This window comes from Rhinopithecus roxellana, chromosome 15, assembly GCF_007565055.1.
Source record: "Rhinopithecus roxellana isolate Shanxi Qingling chromosome 15, ASM756505v1, whole genome shotgun sequence".
Lineage (NCBI taxonomy): Eukaryota > Metazoa > Chordata > Mammalia > Primates > Cercopithecidae > Rhinopithecus > Rhinopithecus roxellana.
The window spans coordinates 8,737,165-8,756,601 of NC_044563.1; the positions used below are offsets into that span (position 1 = coordinate 8,737,165).

General features: G+C 50.7%; 1 protein-coding gene across 1 annotated transcript; it reads left to right on the forward strand.

Moving 5' to 3' along the window:
* The first annotated feature begins 8,646 nt into the window (after window positions 1-8,646).
* LOC104679397 (pepsin A-4) lies at window positions 8,647-17,451 on the forward strand. The gene is made up of 9 exons (XM_030917891.1): window positions 8,647-8,702; window positions 9,177-9,339; window positions 11,592-11,709; window positions 12,594-12,712; window positions 13,392-13,591; window positions 14,478-14,594; window positions 15,591-15,735; window positions 15,837-15,935; window positions 17,049-17,451. Exons 1-9 carry the CDS (start codon window positions 8,647-8,649, stop codon window positions 17,196-17,198), a joined length of 1,167 nt encoding a protein of 388 aa, XP_030773751.1. The 3' UTR covers window positions 17,199-17,451.
* Window positions 17,452-19,437: the final 1,986 nt, after the last annotated feature.

A 19,437-nucleotide genomic window follows, 5' to 3' on the forward strand; every position in this document is an offset into this window, starting at 1 on the left:
GTAAAGAGGAAATGGAGCAGTTTCTCAGACTGGGCTTGGTAGCAAAATGTTCAGTGAAAAACATAGTTTCAAAATAGTATAGAACATGCTACTTTCTAGGCCCTTCCCCAGGGTTCACCAGCTACAGTTCCCAATCAAAGGCTCTGACAAGTCCGGCTGCAAAGTGATCTTTTCATTTTAACTCAGTTGAGCTTGATCTCAGACTCTCTCTTGCTAGGAAGTCTATTACAGCCCTGGGCCTCTCAGCATGCACGCTCCAAAATTCCCATAGCTCCTGCTTCTGGTGACAGCCAACCCAGGCTGTCTGCTGAAGACATTGCCAGAGGCCGGAGCTGGGCTCTAGGCACACCGGGGGTGAGCTCCAACACCCAGTCTCCCCAGGGTCACTCTCACCCTCCCAAGCCCATTTTCCACAGCTGAATAAATTTTATGAAACATACATTTCATCTCATCCCTTCCTTGCTTAAAACTCTTCATGCCTTCTTGCCATTGCCTTTGGAACAAAACAGCAAATCTTTGGCATAGTTCCAGGTCCTGTGTGCTCCTTTCCCTCCAAACCTTCCCTGCCTCACTCTGATCCCACTGCCCTGAGCTCCCTCCACCCCGGCTCCCACGGCCACAATAGCCCAAGTGCTTTCCCACCTCCAGACTTTGCACATGCTGTTCCCTTTGCCTGGGTTGCTTTTCCCTCTTTCTTGACTTGCTAACACCTAGCATCTGCAGACGTGGCTTAAATGTCACTTCCCAGCCAGGTGCGGTGGCTCATGCTTCTATTCCCAGCATTCTGGGAGGCCGAGGTGAGCAGATGAACTGAGGTCAGGAATTCGAGACCAGCCTGGCCAACATGGTGAAACCCAGTCTCTACTAAAAAAAAAAATACAAAAAATTAGCTGGGCGTGGTGGCAGACACTCTAATCCCAGCTACCCGGGAGGCTGAGGGAGGACAACCGCTTGAACCCAGGAGGCAGAGGTTGCAGTGAGCTGAGATCACACCATTGTATTCCAGCCTGGGCAACAGGAGCGAAACTCCACCTCAAAAAAAAAAGTCACTTCCCTGTCAAAGTGATTTTAGCTCTCCCTGACCACTCCCCCATAGAGCCTGGGCCTACCTTATCCCTCATGGTACTTGGCACGACTTGTAACCCTGCATTTAAGGGTTTAACATTCACAAGGGCAGGGATGGTGGTCGTTTTGTTTAGGGTTGAAGGCCGAGCAGCAAGAGCAGGGCTTGGCACATAGTAGGTGGTCAATATAACTTTTGCTGAATGAGTGATTAGCGACAAGTTTTTAAAAGGAAACAACTCAGATCGGATGAGAGTATGAGATGTGGAGAGGGTTTGACGAAGGCCACGTGAATGACAACAGGTGGGTCAGCTCCCACCCCCACCAACATTCCATCCTCCTCACATTTTGTCATGGGATAAGCAGGTGGATTTCTCAAGTTTCTGGGAAAGAATTTCACCCTGTCCTGGCTCCTTTGCTGGATTTGTTTTTCTGACATTTCCCAGGTACCTACTTTGAAGCTAGGCAGTGTGCTAGGCTCCAGGGTTACGGACAGGCCTTCCTGGATGCTATCTGTTCTCCTGCACCTGGCCACATTCTTCCTTCCTCCCCCATCTCAAACCCAGCAGCTGCAGCTCAGCCTCTCTCTCCCAGCACCTCTTCCATTCCCACCCTGGGATTCCTGAACCCAGCCAGCATCTAAACAGCTTCCTCATCAGACAGATCATTTGACCAGAAAGCCCTGCGCCAACATATCCGAAGGGATCCTCCCTATGTTCTTGCACAGGAGACGATGAATTCACAAGCCTTTGCTGCAGTCTCAGGCCTCTGCTTCATGCATCTTCCTCTAAGGGCCTTGGGGTCTAAGCACAGCTCCTTCCGTCCTTTTCATTCACACTCGTCCAGGAGTGTTATTTTAATCTCACAGGTCTCCTTCCCCATTCATCCTCACCTGTCCCAAATGATCACTCCGACACATTACTGGTGGGAGTGTAAATTGGCACCACCCTAAGGAGCATGATGTGGCTGTTTCTATCAAAACTAAAAAAGCATATGCTGGCCAGGCTCAGTGGCTCATGCCTGTAATCCCAGCACTTTGGGAGGCTGAGACAGGTGAATCACCTGAGATGAGGACTTTGAGACCAGCCAGGCCAACATGGTGAAACCTCATCTCTACTAAAAATACAAAATTAGTCGGGCGTGGTGACACATGTCTGTAATTCCCAGCTACTTGGGAGGCTGAGACAGGAGAATCTCCTGAACCCGGGTGGCGGAGGTTACAGTGAGCCGAGATGGCGCCATTTCACTTCAGCCTGGGCAACAGAGCGAGATTCTCTCTCCAAAAAAAAACCAAGGAATGATCAGTGTTCATGATGATAAATATGCTAATTACTCTGATCTGATCACTAAACATTATATGGATGGAAACATCCCTATGTACCCATAAATATGGACAATAATTACATGTCAATTAAAAAGAAAAGAGCCAGGCACAGTAGCTCATGGTGTAATCCCAGTACTTGGGAAGGCCAAGGCAGGAGGACTGCTTGAGGCCAAGAGTTCAAGACCAGCCTGAGCAACATAGCAAGACTTCATTTCCATTGTTTTTAATAAATAAATAAAAAGAAAAGAACGAAGATGTGTATTATAAGAGAACATTCATAGAGCGCTCTTCCTAAGAACCCCACACTGGAAGGCACCCAAATGCCTATGAAATGAAAAAGAGATAAGTAAAGGATTTATTGATGCAGTGGAATGATACACAGCAATGAACAGGACTGAGTAACAACTCCACACGATGCCATTCGTGGATGCCTCAACTTAACAAGATTTTGAGCAAAGAAGCTCAATGCAAATAAAGTGCTTGTTATGTGGTACTGCTTATCAAGAGTACAAAAACAGGTGAAATGAATCTTTGCTGTTTGGATATTAGAGTAGTGATACGCTTGGTTTGGCACTGGGATAGTGACTGGGAAGAGCCTGCAGTGGGGTCCGGGGGTACCTGACACGCTCTTTTGCTGGGTCTGGGTTGTGGTTACATGCGTGTGCTTGGTTTGTGAAAATTCATCAAGCTATTTTTTACGATATGCACCTTTCTGTGTGCATACAATATTTCAAGAAAGGTTTAAAAATGATAATGTAGATTTCTAAAAAATTACTTGCAAAATACAGGACCACAGTATTTCTTTTAAAAGCAGGTTCAGGTTGCAGATAAAGTAGCACAGCAGACGTGAGCTGAGCTCATCAAAACGGGTTGGTTGCAAAGCAACATGTGCCATATCTTGTGGTCCTATATTTGTAAGTAAACCAACATATTAATTTCCTGTGCTAACAGTGGTTAGCTCTGGGTAGTGGGGTTATAAGTCATTTCACAATTTTTATTTACCTATGAATAATCTACAATGATCATGTATTACTTCTATAGTTGAGCCAAAAATGTTATCATGAATTTAACTTTAAAAACCTGCTTGCATCTCTGGAGAAACAGCCCAGCTCTGGGACTGGGGAGTGGAAAACACACTGTTCTCTTTGGTGTTGGAAGATCGTGTCCCTGGGGTGAGACCTTGATTGAAAGCTGCTAGGGGACCAGCTGCCACAATGCCTATCAGACCAGCTCGATAACACTTATCCTGCTTAAGTGCTCCATCTCAGGCTTGCCATGATTGGGTTCCTTAGATCTCATTGCATTGCTTGATTTGATTCGTTCATGGAACATTTCTGAACACCTGGGCCCTTGGCAGGGACTACCTTGCATCAGAGACACTGCAACCAGTGCCTCTGAAAGCCAGGCACTACCATACTGAGGACCAGGCAGGGCTAATGGCAAAATAAACCTTGTTGTCTAATCTTTCTGCCGGGCCAGTCTGGTACAATGAGATGATGTGGCTTCCTTGCTGGCAGCCACGGATCAGCCCTGGCTGACAATCAGATCTCATGGGAGCATGTGATGGCAGAATCAGGATTCCCTTTTCCATCCCAAGGGTTCCTCTGGTAACGAGGGCTGAGTGAAATGGCTTCACCAACTGCTCCTGGGGTGGAGGCTGCAGCCATCATGGAATGTTCATGTCACACACTAACCCATGAAGAGAAACTGGGTGAATGTACATGGTCACACAGCTGGTCAGGGACCAGAGTCCCCTGAGACCCAGGTTCAGCTCCCACCTGTGTCATTACTTAAGTTATGTGAACCTGCACTGATCACTTAACCCCTCTGAGCTATGTCAGTTGGGAAAAAGTGGGGGTAATCGCATAATAATTCTTTTTTTAAATAATTCAAAACATTCAGAAAAGCACAAAGAGCCACAGAAATATAAGCACTGCTGTGTTGAGGGAGGTTTGCAGATGACCTGAACAACAAAGTCACCTTCCCCCTTTTCAGATCACTCACATTGCCTGAGCAGAAAACCACCTAGCAGAGCACTGAAAAGGTCTCAAAACACAGAAGAGCAAGAGGCAGCCAGGTGGATCTTTCTGGAGATTTCAACGAGGTTTCCAGTCCTGTTTTCTATTGCTGAAGACACTGATGACAACTTAACACACATTTAATGACTTACAACAACTCACATTGACTGACTATCTCACAGTTTCTGTGGCTCAGGAATCCAGGCTCCGTTCAACTGAGGCCTCTGTCAGTCAGGGATGTCAGCCTGGTCTGTGGTCTCATCTGAGGCTCGACTGGAGAAGGACCTGCTTCCATGCTCACACGGTTGCTGGCAGGATTCAGTTACTTACAGATTGTCACAATGAAGGCCTGAGTTCCTTGCTGGCTGTTGGCTGGAGGCCACCCTTGGTTCCTTCCCCTTGGGTGTCTTTATAGGGTAGCTTTATCAGAGCCAACAAGGGGAAGAGTCTATACAGAGAGTGTGCTAGCAAGACACAAGCTACGAGCCTGTATAATGTAATCGCAGAAGCAACGTCCCATCTACTTTGCTGTATCCTGTTGGTTAGAAGCAAGTCCTGACTACACAAAAGGGGAGGGGATTACACAGGGGTGTGAACACCAGCAGCATGGATAATTGAGGACCATCCTAGATTCTCTCTGCCATACCCCTGAATTGGTGTCAGAAAGCATGCCAGCGTCCCTCAGGATGCTAAAATCTCTAATGTGGAGAAACATTACCATCTTCACCAATCGGAGAGCTTCCCCTCAATGCGATCCAAATATCCATCCAGGTGGAAAGAAAGAGCCCCTTCCACACCGGCTTTCCCTTGAACGGATCACAAACCCGCCAAAGGCACGGCCTATTCCTACCATGCTCAGGCATGTACCCTCAGCAGCTAGAGCATCCCTGCACGGTACACAGCAAGTGCACAATCAGCCATTCGAATGAATGTGTTAAGGTGCTTGCAGGTTTCTGCCTGGGGAATCTTCCTTCGGCTTCTCAAATATACTTCTCCTCTGCTCAAAATGCCCATGTGGGCCCAAGACAAGCTGTGCCCCCAAAATCAGCATCCATCCTTGGGCTCCAAACTCCCTCCCTTCCATCTGGTGGCAGCCTTCAGTGAGGGGATTCCATCTGGTGTCCCCAAAATTTAGGCAGGCATCATCAGGACCATCAAGTTCCTCATATGAGGTCTAGGATCAACCCATACTTAAGGAGATGGAGACTCCAAATACCCTGACTTGATCATTACTTTTTCTATGCATGTAACAGAATATCACAGGTACTCAAAAAATATGTAAAATATTATCTTTCCACAAAGAGAGAGAGGGCCAGGTGCACTGTGCTTCTCTGTAATCCCAGCACTTTGAGAGGCTAAGGCAGGTGGATCACTTGAGCCCAGAAGTTCAAAACCAGCCTGGACCACATAGTGAAGCCCTGTCTCTACAGAAAATGCAAAAGTTAGCTGGGTGTAGTGGCTCATGACTTTAGTCCCAGCTACTCGGAGCCTGAGGCCAGAGGACTGATTAAGTGTGGGAGGTTGAGGCTGCAGTAAGCCATGACCATGCCACTACACTCCACCCTGAGTGACAGAATAAGATGCTGTCTCAAAAAAAAAAAAAAGAGAGAGAGAGAGCTAGAGAGAGGCTTGAGAGGGAGGAAAGAAGAAGAGGAGAAGCAGGCACCAGAAGACATGAACGTGGGAAATACTAGGGCTACTCATATTGGAGAGAGATTGACAGTTAAAAAAACAAACGAACAAATAAACAAACGAAAAAAAAATGGGCCCAGGATTCACATTTAGGGCACAAACATGTCAACTAACAGGGGAGTCTGAAATGTCGATGTGTTTCCTACTAACCACCACTGTCCTTGAACTTATCCACACTGCCCACTTCTGAATAAAGACCTGGAGGCTCTAGGGGCAACTTGGAGATTTTATAGAACCTGTGGCTCTCATGGCTGGACAGTCTGAGGATGCCCCAGGGGATCTGATTTCAGAACAAGACCCTGAGACAGGGCTTCCTATCTACCTGGGGACCACCCCACTCCCCTGTCCTCCTCCCCAGTAATTTATGCATCAGAGTTTTCACTCTACTTTGTCCACTGAATAAAAGCTCACAAAGTGGAGGATCCATTGCGTTGGTAAGCTGTCTCTTTTTTGCTGTTGGTGTTGTTTGTTTGTTTGTTTGTTAGAGACGGAGTCTAGCTCTGTTGCAGACCTTCGTGCTGAGTGTCACAGCTCTTAAATGTGGCGTCCAGAGTTGTTCCCTCCTCCTGGTGGGTTCGTGGTCTCACTGGCTTCAGGAGTGAAGCCACAGACCTTCGCAGTGAGTGTTACAGCTCATGAAGGTAGTGCAGACCCAGAGAGTGAGCAGCAGCAAGATTTATTGCAAAGAGCGAAACAGCAAAGCCTCCACAGCCTGGAAGGGGACCTGAGCGGGTTGCCGCTGCTGGCTCGGGTGACCTGCTTTTATTCCCTTACTTGGCCCCACTCATATCCTGCTGATTGGTGCATTTTACAGAGAGCGGATTGGTGCCTTTACAATCCATTAGCTAGATACAAAAGTTCTCCAACTCCCCACCTGATTAACTAGACACACAGTACTGACTGGAGCATTTGCAAACCTTTAGCCAGGCACAGAGTGCTGATTGGTACATTTACAATCCTTTAGCTAGACACAAAAGTTCTCCAAGTCCCCACTGGACTCAGAAGACCCGCTGGTTTCACCTCTCACAACCTCTGCCTCCTGGGTTCAAGCGATTCTCCTGCCTCAGCTTCTTGAGTAGCTGGGATTACAGGCACCCACCACCATGCCCAGCTGACTTTTCTACTTTTAGTAGAGGCAGGGTTTCGTTATGTTGGCCAGGCAGGTTTTGAACTCCTGACCTCTGGTGATTCACCTGCCGCAGCCTCCCAAAGTACTGGCATTATAAGCGTGAGCCACAGCACCCGGCTAAGTATGCTCCTTCTAAGTCACTCACCCACGAGTATGAATTCTTTGCCCAGATTACTTTGCTCCATTGTAGATGACTGCAGCCCAGTCGTAAGCCTGGAGCACCTGGAGAAATCAGACCCAGGTGGGTCTCAAAGGTGGAGAGGGTGGGAAGGGAGCAAAAGAAAGAGAAGGGGTGCAGAAAGGGAGGGACACAGATTCCAAAGAAATGCCTGGCCTGTCTCAAGTTTGTCTCCTCCAGGAAGGGAAGGCAGCATTCTCTCGGTGCTCTCTCCCTCCTCCTCCATGTACTGCACACATCTCCTTCCCAGACTCAGCCCAGTTGCCACCAAAAGCAAGCCGGAAGTCCCATAGGCTAGTCACATGCCCAACAACCCAACACAATGACACTGAAGTGGGGAATTGTGTCCTGAGTCCCAAATGACCGACCCCCCAGTGTGCTGTGGATAAGCCGTGACCACAACCAGTACCACCGATCACTGAGTCAGGGAACTGCTCTGTAACAATCTCAGCTGCATGCCCCACTGGGACAAATCAGGCCACCTGGGGCTCCTTCCCATCTGTCCAGTGCTGTGTCAAACACACTTGTAACCAACTTTGTGGAAATGCTCCGCTTGTAAAGTTTCAACGTAGGCCCTTGTCAATGCTAAAGAAATAGGCCTCTGACTGGGCGACAGAACAAAACTCCGTCAGAAAGAAAGAGCAAAGGTCCCTCAGAAAGAAAAAAGAAAGAAAGAGAGAGAAAGAAAGAAAGAGGTAGGGAGGGAGGGAGGGAGGGAGGGAGGGAGGGAGGGAGGAAGGAAGGAAGGAAGGAAGGAAGGAAGGAAGGAAGGAAGGAAGGAAGGAAGGAAGGAAGGAAGGAAAGAAGGGAAGGAGGGAGGGAGGGAGGGAGGGAGGGAGGAAGGAAGGAAGGAAGGAAGGAAGGAAGGAAGGAAGGAAGGAAGGAAGGAAGAAAGAAAGGAAGGAAGTTAGGAAGGGAAGGAAGGAAAAGGAAAAGAAAAGAAAAACTAAGCCTCCATGCCATTGCTCCTCTCTCTCCCTCCGGGTCCAGCCCCATGGCAACCCCCAAACCCCCACAATGGCACAAGGTTACAATGGAAAGTGCCTCAGCTGGAACAGTCTCAGAACTTGGCTCCGGGCAGTGACAATCTTATCAGGAGCTTTTCTGTTTGGGATCAGGGGAACGGTGACTTTCAGAAAACGATAAGGCAGAACTCAAGTTGTATATAAGGGGCAGCTCATGCTGCTGCTCTGCACCTTCCTCCCATCTTGCTTCTCCCTGGAGTTAGGACCCGGGAAGAACCATGAAGTGGCTGCTGCTGCTGGGTCTGGTGGCGCTCTCTGAGTGCATCATCTACAAGTGAGTCCGGGTGGCATGGGTGTGAAGACGGCGGCCTCCCACATCACCCTTCTTTACTCCTGTGTCTTCCTTCTTCCCTGTTTTTTCTCTCTGTCTTCGGCTGTCTCCATCCCCCTTTTCTGCCTCTCTCTCCGTCAGCTCTGCAGACCTGGTTAAAACTCGGGCCCAGCCTGAGTCTGGTTCCCAGCTCCGGCCCTAGTCAACTTAACTTCTTTGCATTATTACACGGAAGTGGCAGGTCCTCCCTTCCTTCCATCTTCCTCTCTTAGACCAGCTGGTTAAGAGTCCAGCCTGGGTTGGGTGCAAGCTCCATCACTGGGCAGCTGAACTTCTTTCCATTATTGCGCAGAAGTGGGAGCGTCTCCCTTCCTTCCTTCTTCCTCTCTTAGACCAGTTTCCCTTCCCTTCTGGGGCTGCCACAGCACCCGGTGAGCAGAATCCTTGCCTAATTCCTCTTCCTCCTCCAAACCACAGGGTCCCCCTTGTCAGAAAGAAGTCCTTGAGGCACAACCTGTCCAAGCATGGCCTGCTCAAGGACTTCCTGAAGAAGCATAACCTCAACCCAGCCAAGAAGTATTTCCCCCAGGGGGAGGCGCCCACCCTGATACACGAACAGCCCCTGGAGAACTACCTGGATGTGAGTGTGTGGGCAAGCGGCGGGGCCGGTTCTGAGGACTTGGCTGGCAGGAAAGAGAGTTTCCCTGGGGTCTTGGAGGACGGGCCAGGGCTCTGAGACTCTAGGCAGTGACCCAGGGTCTGCCCCCTAGGTGTCAGTGGCCCGGGGCAGGCAGGAAAGCTCACACTCAGAGCTGTTGCTTTTTGTTCATTCATTCATTCCTTCACTCGTTCATGCAACGTTTATTTCTTCTGAGCGCCTCGTTACATGTCAGGGCCTGTGCTGGGCTCAGGGGGAAGCAGCGGTGAGCAAAGTCTTAGCCGAGGAGAGAAAGACAGTAATCAAGGAGTCCTGCAAACCAATGAAAAGAACAGGCAGCAGGAGGACTAAAGAGTGAAGGTGTCACACTGCGAGAGTCTGCCACATGGGCAGGGACCCTCCCTGGAGCCATGCAGGAAGAGCAGGAATTTCCAAGAGAAGAAGACAGAACTCCACACAGCCTGATCACTTGTGCCGAACCCTGTGCAGGCGGAAGCACAGGGTATCTGAAGGAGAGCCGAGAGGGAGGGAAGAAGGTGCTGCACACTGCGGGCCGAGGAGCCGAGGGGTGGACGGAGAGAGGCTCCATCCTAACTGCCACTGATTTATCTCAGACAGGGGGTGACAAAATCAGATCCGAGTTTCAGAAAGATCACTCTGACTTGATTATTTGACACCCGATAGCAAACACCCTGCCTTCTCACAGATATCGTATGTCCCCTCTGTGCCTGGCACAGGGCAGAGGGCACAGAGCAGTCATGCCTGTGGTTCAGAGATTGGCCTCTGCCATCCAGCAGACCTGGTGCAAATGTGGGTTCTAGCGCCTCTAAGCCACAGGACCTTGGCCAAGTCATTTAAATCCTCTGAGCCTGTTTCTTGGTCTGGAAAACAGAACCACTAATATCTACCAACAGAGGTTGTTGCCAGGAATTAACGCAATCATGTTTTCTGGAGTGCTTAGCATGGGGTCTGGCAGACCCTTGGTAAGAGGCTTAGTCAGCGCATTTATTTAGTTAACAAATATTTAACAAATATTGGCACCTCTCTATGTGCCAGAGGCTATGCAAGTTGCCAGAACAATGGAGAATAAGCAAAGTTCCTGGAGCTTATATTCTAAAGAGGATGACAAATAAACAAGCATATAAGATAACTTCAGGTAATGATGAGGGCCAAGACAATTAATTAATTGGAGTATGAGGAAAAAGAAGATAGAGAGGGGGCAAATTTAGATAAAGTGGTCATGGAAGGCCTGTTGGCAGAGGGGACATTTGACTAGAGACCTGAATGATTGACTTTTGAAAAAAGGATCAACCAAAGAAAGATCTAGAATAAACATTTTCCTAGCACAAGGAATAGCCAGTGCAAAGGCCCTAGGGCAGGAGGGACTGGTCATCACCAAGGAACAGCAAGCAGACCAGTGTGGCGGGAACAGAGCTGGCAAGGGGGGAAAATGCTGCCACTCAGAAGAAAAGTACTGGTTTGTTGGCTGAGGTGGGTGGATCACTTGAGGTCAGGAGTTCGAGACCAGGCTGGAAACATGGTGAAACCCTGTCACTACTACAAATACTAAAATTAGCCGGGCGTGATGGCACACACCTGTCATCCCAGCTACTTGGGAGGCTGAGGCAGGAGAATCACTGGAACCCAGGAGACGGAGGCTGCAGTGAGTGGCGACTGTGCCACTGCACTCCAGCCTGGACAACCAAGCGAGACTTGCCTCAAAAAAAAAAGAAGAAGAAAAATACTGGCAATGCCTTTCTTGCAACCTGCTCACACATCTAGATTTAGAAATAAGAAAACAGGCCGAGTTTCCATCTTTTGGTGGCTTGCTGAGCTTCTGATAAAAAATTTAAGGCATAAGCACTTAAGCTGTCATTTGCCCAGTGCTAGAAGGTTCCATCCCCATCCTCTGAGAACATATGCTACACGGATGGGAAGACTGTGACAGACAAGACAACAGCTGAAGAGGGAGCAGGAGACTGTTAGGTGCTTGTGGTGCTTAGGAGAGAACAGAGGGTAAATTGGGGACCAAACAGGGAAGACTTCAAGGAGGAAGGGACACCAGGACTGGGCTTTCAGGGATGAAGGCAGTGGCTGGGAAGGAATGACAAGAACTGTGAGGAGGGAAGGAAAAGGTAGAGAGACGGACTGAGGAGATGACCCAGAGACAGCCCCTAGGGAGGCCCCAACAGAGAGACCTCGGTCTATGAACTGCCCTGTCCCGGCCTCGGCAGACGGAGTACTTCGGCACTATCGGCATCGGAACCCCTGCCCAGAATTTCACCGTCGTCTTTGACACCGGATCCTCCAACCTGTGGGTGCCCTCAGTCTACTGCTCCAGTTTCGCCTGCAGTAAGTTCCCAGCCCGCCCCAACCCACTCTCGCTCCCCAACACCAGCTGACCCTGGGGAACCCTGGACACCCGTGGGCTTCAGACAGCTCCCACCTCAAACCTGCTGGAGCCACTCAACAGGCATTTATTGAGCACCTACTACGTGCCAAGCACTGGGCGCAGGTGCTCCATTGGCCAAAGGGATGAGTGATATGATCCCTGCGGTCAAAGACTTTCCAGTCTGAGGGCAGAGAGAAGCTCTCCAAAATAACCACAGCCTGGGAGAGGAAGTGTAGGGGCCCAAAGCGAGACAGGGCCAAAGGGCTGTAGAATAGCCCACCAGGAAAGAGTCCAGTGTGTGTGAGAAAATGGCTCCAAAGCCTGGCTAGGACACGCTGGAGATGAGTGCTGAGCTCGTTTTTTTAAGAACAACAAAATGTAAAAAATGATTGGTTTGCTCATGAAAGAGAGCTTGTCTTTGGAAGTCATGAACAAGGTGTGTTGCGGGTTCCTTCCTCTTCTAATGTTTTCACCTGAGTTTTAATAAAGATGAGGTGCCTCTGGCTTCTTCCACGTCGTAGCAGGAGCACTGGCCAGGGGCTGGAGGGTGAAAGCACTCATCACTGGGCAGCCAAGGGCCTGGTCGGCTCAATGTTGGCCTGGGGGGGGGTCCCTAGGAGGGCCTTGGGGTTGGCTGGAGACCTGCCATCAGTGAAGGGTCCCAGTAGTTCAATGTGACAGGACAGAACCTGGCGTCTCTTGGGGTCCAAGGGTCTAGGGGGAAAGGTCACTGCTCACCTCCAGAGCCCTTCCTGGGGCCAGGGCACCCCATCCCAGGAAGACATCCCAGCCCGTGACCTTCACCCAGCTCTCAGAGACTGACAATCACCGCTTGCCCTTGTAGGCGACCACAACCTCTTCAACCCTCAGGACTCCTCCACATACCGGGCCACCAGCAAGACAGTCTCCATCACCTACGGCACCGGCAGCATGACAGGCATCCTCGGATACGACACTGTCAAGGTGGGCGCCTGCAGGCTGCCGCTGCATCCCACCATCAGGCACCCCCACAATAAGCTTATTCCAGCAAGATGAGTCTCAGTGATCACAAAAGTAACCTGATTGGGGGTGCGGGGTGGGGGAGAAGCAACAGAGATGTCACAGACATTGCTAGCTCGGGTGGCAGTGAGTAAAAGGGTGGGCTACCGGGAGCCATAAGCCAGCCTCAGCTCAATCCAAGCAAAATGTTATGGAGGGTGGGGAGACAGTCAGGAAAGGCTCAATTCTCTACTAGCACCTCCTCCTCTTCCTGCTCCTCCCGACCTGCAGACCCCCCACGTCAGGAAATCTCCACAAACCCTCTCTGCTACTTTTGGGGCATGGCAGGGGTCAAAGGCCCTGATTTGCCCGGGGTCTGCTTTGCATTGGTTCATCAGTAACACAAACACACAGTGAATCTGTTCTCCAGCAAAATCTCACACTGAGTCACAGACCGTGGCCATCTGCAGATCAGCTGCCATGGTTACCTCCAGCAGAGGAACGAGCATTCCAGGAGACAGTCCCTCTCCCCTCCTTCCGGGCTGATGCCCTGGAAGCCAAGTCCTGCATGGGATGAACCAGGGCAGCTGTAGGCCTGAGGCTGGCACCCAGAGCTCAGTGAACATGACCAGATGGTGAACATCATCTCGGTTCCCCCACCCAGGTTGGAGGCATCTCGGACACCAATCAGATCTTCGGCTTGAGCGAGAGCGAACCCGGCTTCTTCCTGTATTTCGCTCCCTTCGATGGCATCCTGGGGCTGGCCTACCCCAGCATTTCCTCCTCCGGGGCCACACCCGTCTTTGACAACATCTGGAACCAGGGCCTGGTTTCTCAGGACCTCTTCTCTGTCTACCTAAGCGCGTAAGTTGGGTGGAGGGGGCCTCCTCCCACCTCCCCTCCAGAGGTCACAGTGTTCTGGCCCAGCAGGAGCTGTCCAAGGCTGGCTGCGATGGAGAGGGTCTTGGGAAGCAAGGGATTTGGAAAGTCAATGTCTGGGTGGAGAAATGTGTCTTTGGAGAGTGATAGTGCCAAGTCTCTCTCTGACGGGCCATGTGCACTCCATCTTATTTAACAGTGTCTTTGTTCCTTGATGTGCACAACTCAAATGTCATCAGCCATTTGGCCCCCAGTGCCAGTTCCCTCATCCTTGGCTCCCAAAGATGCCATTGAAAGTAAATACACTTGGGCAGGCGCAGTGGCTCATGCCTGTAATCCCAGTACTTTGGGCATCTGAGACGGTAGGATCACCGCAAGTCAGGAGTTCAAGACCAGCCTGGCCAAAGTGGCAAAACCCCGTTTCTACTAAAAAATACATTCCCCTGGGGGTGAAACTTCTCCCAGCTAAGAACAAGTGATCTCCACCATCAAGTCCTTAAGAGCCGGCACTGTCACCCATTCACAGCCCTGGGGTCCCCATGGCAACTAGAGTGAGTACCACGGTGGAAACCACACACTCAACCTAAAAGGCCTGTGTTCTTCCAAACGTAGTTCCACCACTCCCCCGCTGTGTGACCTTGGGCAGGTGGCCTCACCTCCCTCAGGCTCAGTGTCCTCATGGTAAGTGGAAATAACAGTGACAGTGTCCACTGCGTGGGCCCTGGCCTAAGAGGACAAGAAACCACACTTGTCACACCCCAGGACAGCCTGCCAAGTGCCCAGTCAAGGGAAGCTCTGAGGAGCCAACAGCAGATGTTCACACAAATGAACGAACAGAGAAATTCATGTCTTCTTCCCTCACTTTCCACAGCGATGACAAGAGTGGCAGCGTGGTGATATTTGGTGGCATTGACTCTTCTTACTACACTGGAAGTCTCAACTGGGTGCCTGTTTCTGTCGAGGGTTACTGGCAGATCTCCGTGGACAGGTGAGACTGCCACGGACGGGCAGCATCCAGGCCTGGGCCCCAGATCCCATGTCCTTATGGATTCACAGCTAACCAGCTTTCCAGAATCCCCCTGAGAACAGTTGACACAGGGGAACACACTCCAGGGGGAAGATGGAAATTGGCCAAGCCAGAAAGACCCCTAGAAAGACACCTCCCTGGCGGAGGAGGGAAGAGCTGTCTGGGAAGCTGAGACTCTGCAAGGGTCAGATAGCCACTTTCCTAATAGTCATGGAGGAAGGACAATCCCCAGCATCCCTGGGGAAAGCTGGGCGACGCACCCGCCTGTGAACCAGCACACGCTCCTCCCACTCGAGGAAATGTGTCACTTTCAGTCTAGAAGTAGGGCAAAATGGCTGAGAAATTGTGTGAAGTCATTTCTCAAGAGTGAACAATTTCCCAGGACAGACTTTCAGTACTAAAGCTGGGACCAACGCAGGCAAACCAGGACACATTGATCACCTCATGTCTGCCCAGCCAGGCTAGAATTTCACCAGTTTCTTCAACTCCTGCCCCAGCCCCTGGTCTCTGTCCCTCCCCACATACCATCCCCTATTGATGTCCTCCTCTCTTCACCTGCCTGGCATCCCTGGGTGTCTGCTCCCCTGGATGCTTCCCTCCACTGCCTCTCACCCTGGACCCTGTTTTGTTCCCTGCCGCATGCCTGGCTTATCATCCTGCCCTTCTGCCACCATAACTTATCTTGACAGCTAGGCCAGGAGCTCCCTGCAGCCTGGAACTGTGAGGCGGTCTGGTTTAGCTTTGCGTTTCCCATGCCTGGCAGAGAGTAGGCACTTCCAAAATATTTGTTGGGTAAATGAATGCAGGATGAATGAGTGTGTGAACGAAGCAAACAGAAACTTCACGCATTGGCCAATGGACGGGTGGGAAAGAAAGGTCTGGGGTCACCTCCTGTTTCCCCCTTGGAGAGATGTACCCCTGAGGGCTCAGGGACCTTCACTTGCTTCTTGCCCTCAGCATCACTATGAACGGAAAGACCATCGCCTGCGCTGAGGGCTGCCAGGCCATTGTTGACACCGGCACCTCTCTGCTGACGGGCCCAACCAGCCCCATTGCCAACATCCAGAGCGACATCGGAGCCAGTGAGAACTTACTCGGCGAGGTGAGTCCAGCCCCGACTGCTCTGTTCTACGCTCAAGTAGTGGGTGTGCCAGGCAGATGGGATGAAAACCCTGCTAACTTTTCTCACCTCACTCTTTCCAGATGGTGGTCAGCTGCTCAGCCATCAGCAGCCTGCCCGACATCATCTTCACCATTAACGGAGTCCAGTACCCTTTGCCACCCAGTGCCTACATCCTGAAGGTGAGGGGGCTCTGGAGCATCCACTAGAGGGGCCCACACAGAATGTGGCCACAGAGTCCCCTCTGCAGAGGGAAAGTGGGCTTCCACGAGCTGAAGCCGAGAGGCAGAGGCAGACGAACATCTGCCCTAGACAGCTCCAGAGAGAAGGAATAGATTAAAAACAAACGCAGGAATAAGAACTCGGATACAGCCCCCCAAGGGAACAAGTGAAACAAACGCTAATGGAGGGAAAAGAGGATTCTATCTGGACCCCTGGGTCCAAGTCCTGGGTCTGAATTACCAGCCCATTGATTCTGAGGAAACTAAAACTCATCACAGCCTCAGTTTTCTCATCCAAAATGTAGACATGGCAGCTTTCCCCACCCTCAGAGTGCGGTTAGGTTACCCAAGTGAGACTGATCACATCAGAGCTACCAAGGGTTGGGCAAATGGAAATCCTCATTTCCATAGGCTGGGGCTTCCGACACTCCTACCATCTCTACCAAGTAGCCAATCTTAACTATACGAGCCACAGGAGAACTCTCCCTTCTATTATTATAACGTCAGGTGGAAAACTGATTTTGCCAGTGGACTGATGTTACTCAACAAGAAGCACTGACGCCTGGGCTCCCCCAGTGATTCTGATTACATTAGGAGAGAACAAGGTCTGAGCAATGGGATGGGGCTGTGGGGGTTCAAAGCTCCCCAGGTGACGTGCAGACAAAGTCGCAGCCCAGTGATTTACTGAGACAAGAAGGCTAACAGCTCATCCAGTTTGCCCCTGGTCGGGATCACAATAATCATGAGAAAAGGCTGTATTGACAGGGTTTTCACACTCCTTCCTACCAGCTGAATTCTCCCCAAGCCCCTTAGCTCTGATGCTGATGTCAGGGTTCCTGTGCCTGCCAGAAACGCCAGATAATGTCCAGTAATGCGTAGAAACCAACCGTGCTGTGGACCGCTTCTACAGGCCGACTCCAGGCCAAGAACAGCCGAGTCCCTGGACACTGAGCCAGGAAGCTCCTCCTTGCACGTGCCTTGCAGCTGCACCAGGGCGCCCTGGATGTTTATCACCCAGCACCTGTCACTGCTGAATCGGCGTCTCAACTCCACTTTTATTCTCCTTTTCTCCAGAGCGAGGACAGCTGCATCAGCGGCTTCGAGGGCATGGATGTCTCCACCGAATCTGGAGAGCTTTGGATCCTGGGTGATGTCTTCATCCGCCAGTACTTTACTGTCTTTGACAGGGCAAACAACCAGGTCGGCCTGGCTCCCGTGGCTTAAGCCCAAGTCTTTCCAGCCACCTCCCAGGAAGATCTGACCTCCGTCCTGTGCCCCCTTTAGATGTATCTAATTCTCCTGACTGTCCTTCCCAGGGGAGTGTGGAGGTCTTGGCCCTGTTCCCTGTCTTACTAATAATGTAGAATAAAAACACAACCTGCTGAAGTAAGTTTTATGGAGCTGCTTCTCTTTGCTGGTCTTTTTCCTTCACATGACTGGGTTTAGAACGCCAGGGCAGGGACCAAAATGACCACATCCACTTGGATGGCACCCAACATAGTGACCCCAGCAGCGGACACATCATGGTAGAGCCAGGAAGACAGAGGGCTGCAGGGGGCTGTGCTGGAAACATCATAAAAAGACCTGGGGACCAATAATGCTGGACTCATTGTCTTCTCATAGAAGGGACACTGAGAGCTGAGATCATGCCATTGTACTCCAGACTGTGCGACACAGAGAGACTCCATCTCAAAAAAAAAAAAAAAGAAAAGAAAAAATAGGGCACTGAAGCTCTTAGTTATGGGAGTCAACTTCCTACTTCTCCCAAGCCAATAAGAGATCATGACAAGGCTGGGCGCAATGGCTCACGCCTGTAATCCCAGCACTTTGGGAGGCTGAGACGGACAGGTCACCTGAGGTCAGGAGTTTGAGACCAGCCTGGCCAACATGATGAAACCCTGTCTCTACTCAAAATGCAAAAATTAGCTGGGCCTGGTGGTACGTGCCTGTGATCCCAGCTACTCGGGAGGCTGAGGCAGGAGAATCGCTTGAACCTGGAAGGTGGGGGTTGCAGTGAGCTGAGATCGCACCATTGCACTCTAGCCTGGGCGACAGAGCAGGACTCCATCTCAAAAAAAAAAAAAGAGAGAGAGAGAGAGAGACCATGAGGAAAGGAAAGCAATCAGGAGAGTCAGGAGAGGTGGACACTAATGGCGATGTCCCTAAGTAGACAGGACAGGGCAGTGTTGTCTGCAAGACATGGACAGGAGAAGTGGAAGAAGCTGACACCCCACAATCTTCCAGGATGCCCCTGTGATTCGCTGGCTGACCAGGACTAACAGTCAATCTCCCCCAAGGTCCCAGGCACAAGACACTGAACACGTCTGTTTCCCCGTCTGTAACCAAACAGAATGGTGTTCCACTTCCCTGAGCAGAGGCTGTGAGACAGAGAATTAAGTGCGCTCATTAGCATATATGCCCTAGAAAGGCGAAGAGGAAATGGAGCAGTTTCTCAGACTGGGCTTGGTAGCGAAATGTTCAATGAAAAACATAGTTTCAAAGTAAGTATGGAACATGCTACATTCTAGGCCCTTCCCCAGGGTTCACCAGCTACAGTTCCCAATCAAAGGCTCTGACAAGTCTGGCTGCAAAGTGATCTGTTTCATTTTAACTCAGCTGAGCTTGATCTCAGACTCTCCTGGATGCTATCTGTTCTCCTGGGCCTGGCCCTATCCTTCCTTCCTCCCCATCTCAACCCCAGCAGCTGCTGCTCAGCCTCTCCCAGCACCTCTTCCATTCCCAACCTGGGATTCCTGAACCCAGCCAGCATCTAAAGAGCTTCCTCATCAGACAGATCATTTGACCAGAAAGCCCCGCGCCAATGTATCCGATTCGATCCTCCCTATGCTGCTCCACAAGAGAAGATAAATTCACAAGCCTTTGCTGCAGTCTCAGGACTTCGCTTCATGCATCTTCCTGTAAGGGCCTTAGGGGTCTAAGCACAGCTCCTTCCATCCTTCTCATTCACATTCGTCCAGGAGTGTTATTTTAATCTCACAGGTCTCTTGCCCCATCCATCATCAGCTGTCCCAAATGATCACTCCACACATTGCTGGGAGTGTAAATTGGCACCACCCTAAGGAGCATGATGTGGCTGTTTCTATCAAAATTAAAGAAGGATATGCTGGCCGGGCGCAGTGGCTCATGCCTGTAATCCCAGCACTTTGTGAGGCCAAGGCAGGCAGATCACCTGAGGTGAGGAGTTTGAGTCCAGCCAGGCCAACATGGTGAAACCCCTTCTCTACTAAAACTACAAAATTAGTCCGGGCACGGTGGCTCACGCCTGTAATCCCAGCACTTTGGGAGGCCAAGGTTGGCGGATCACGAGGTCAGGAGATCGAGACCATCCTGGCTAACACGGTGAAACAGGGCCTCTACGAAAAATACAAAAAATTAGCTAGTTGTGGTGGTGGGAGCTTGTAGTCCCATTAGTAGGGAGGCTGAGGCAGGAGAATGGCATGAA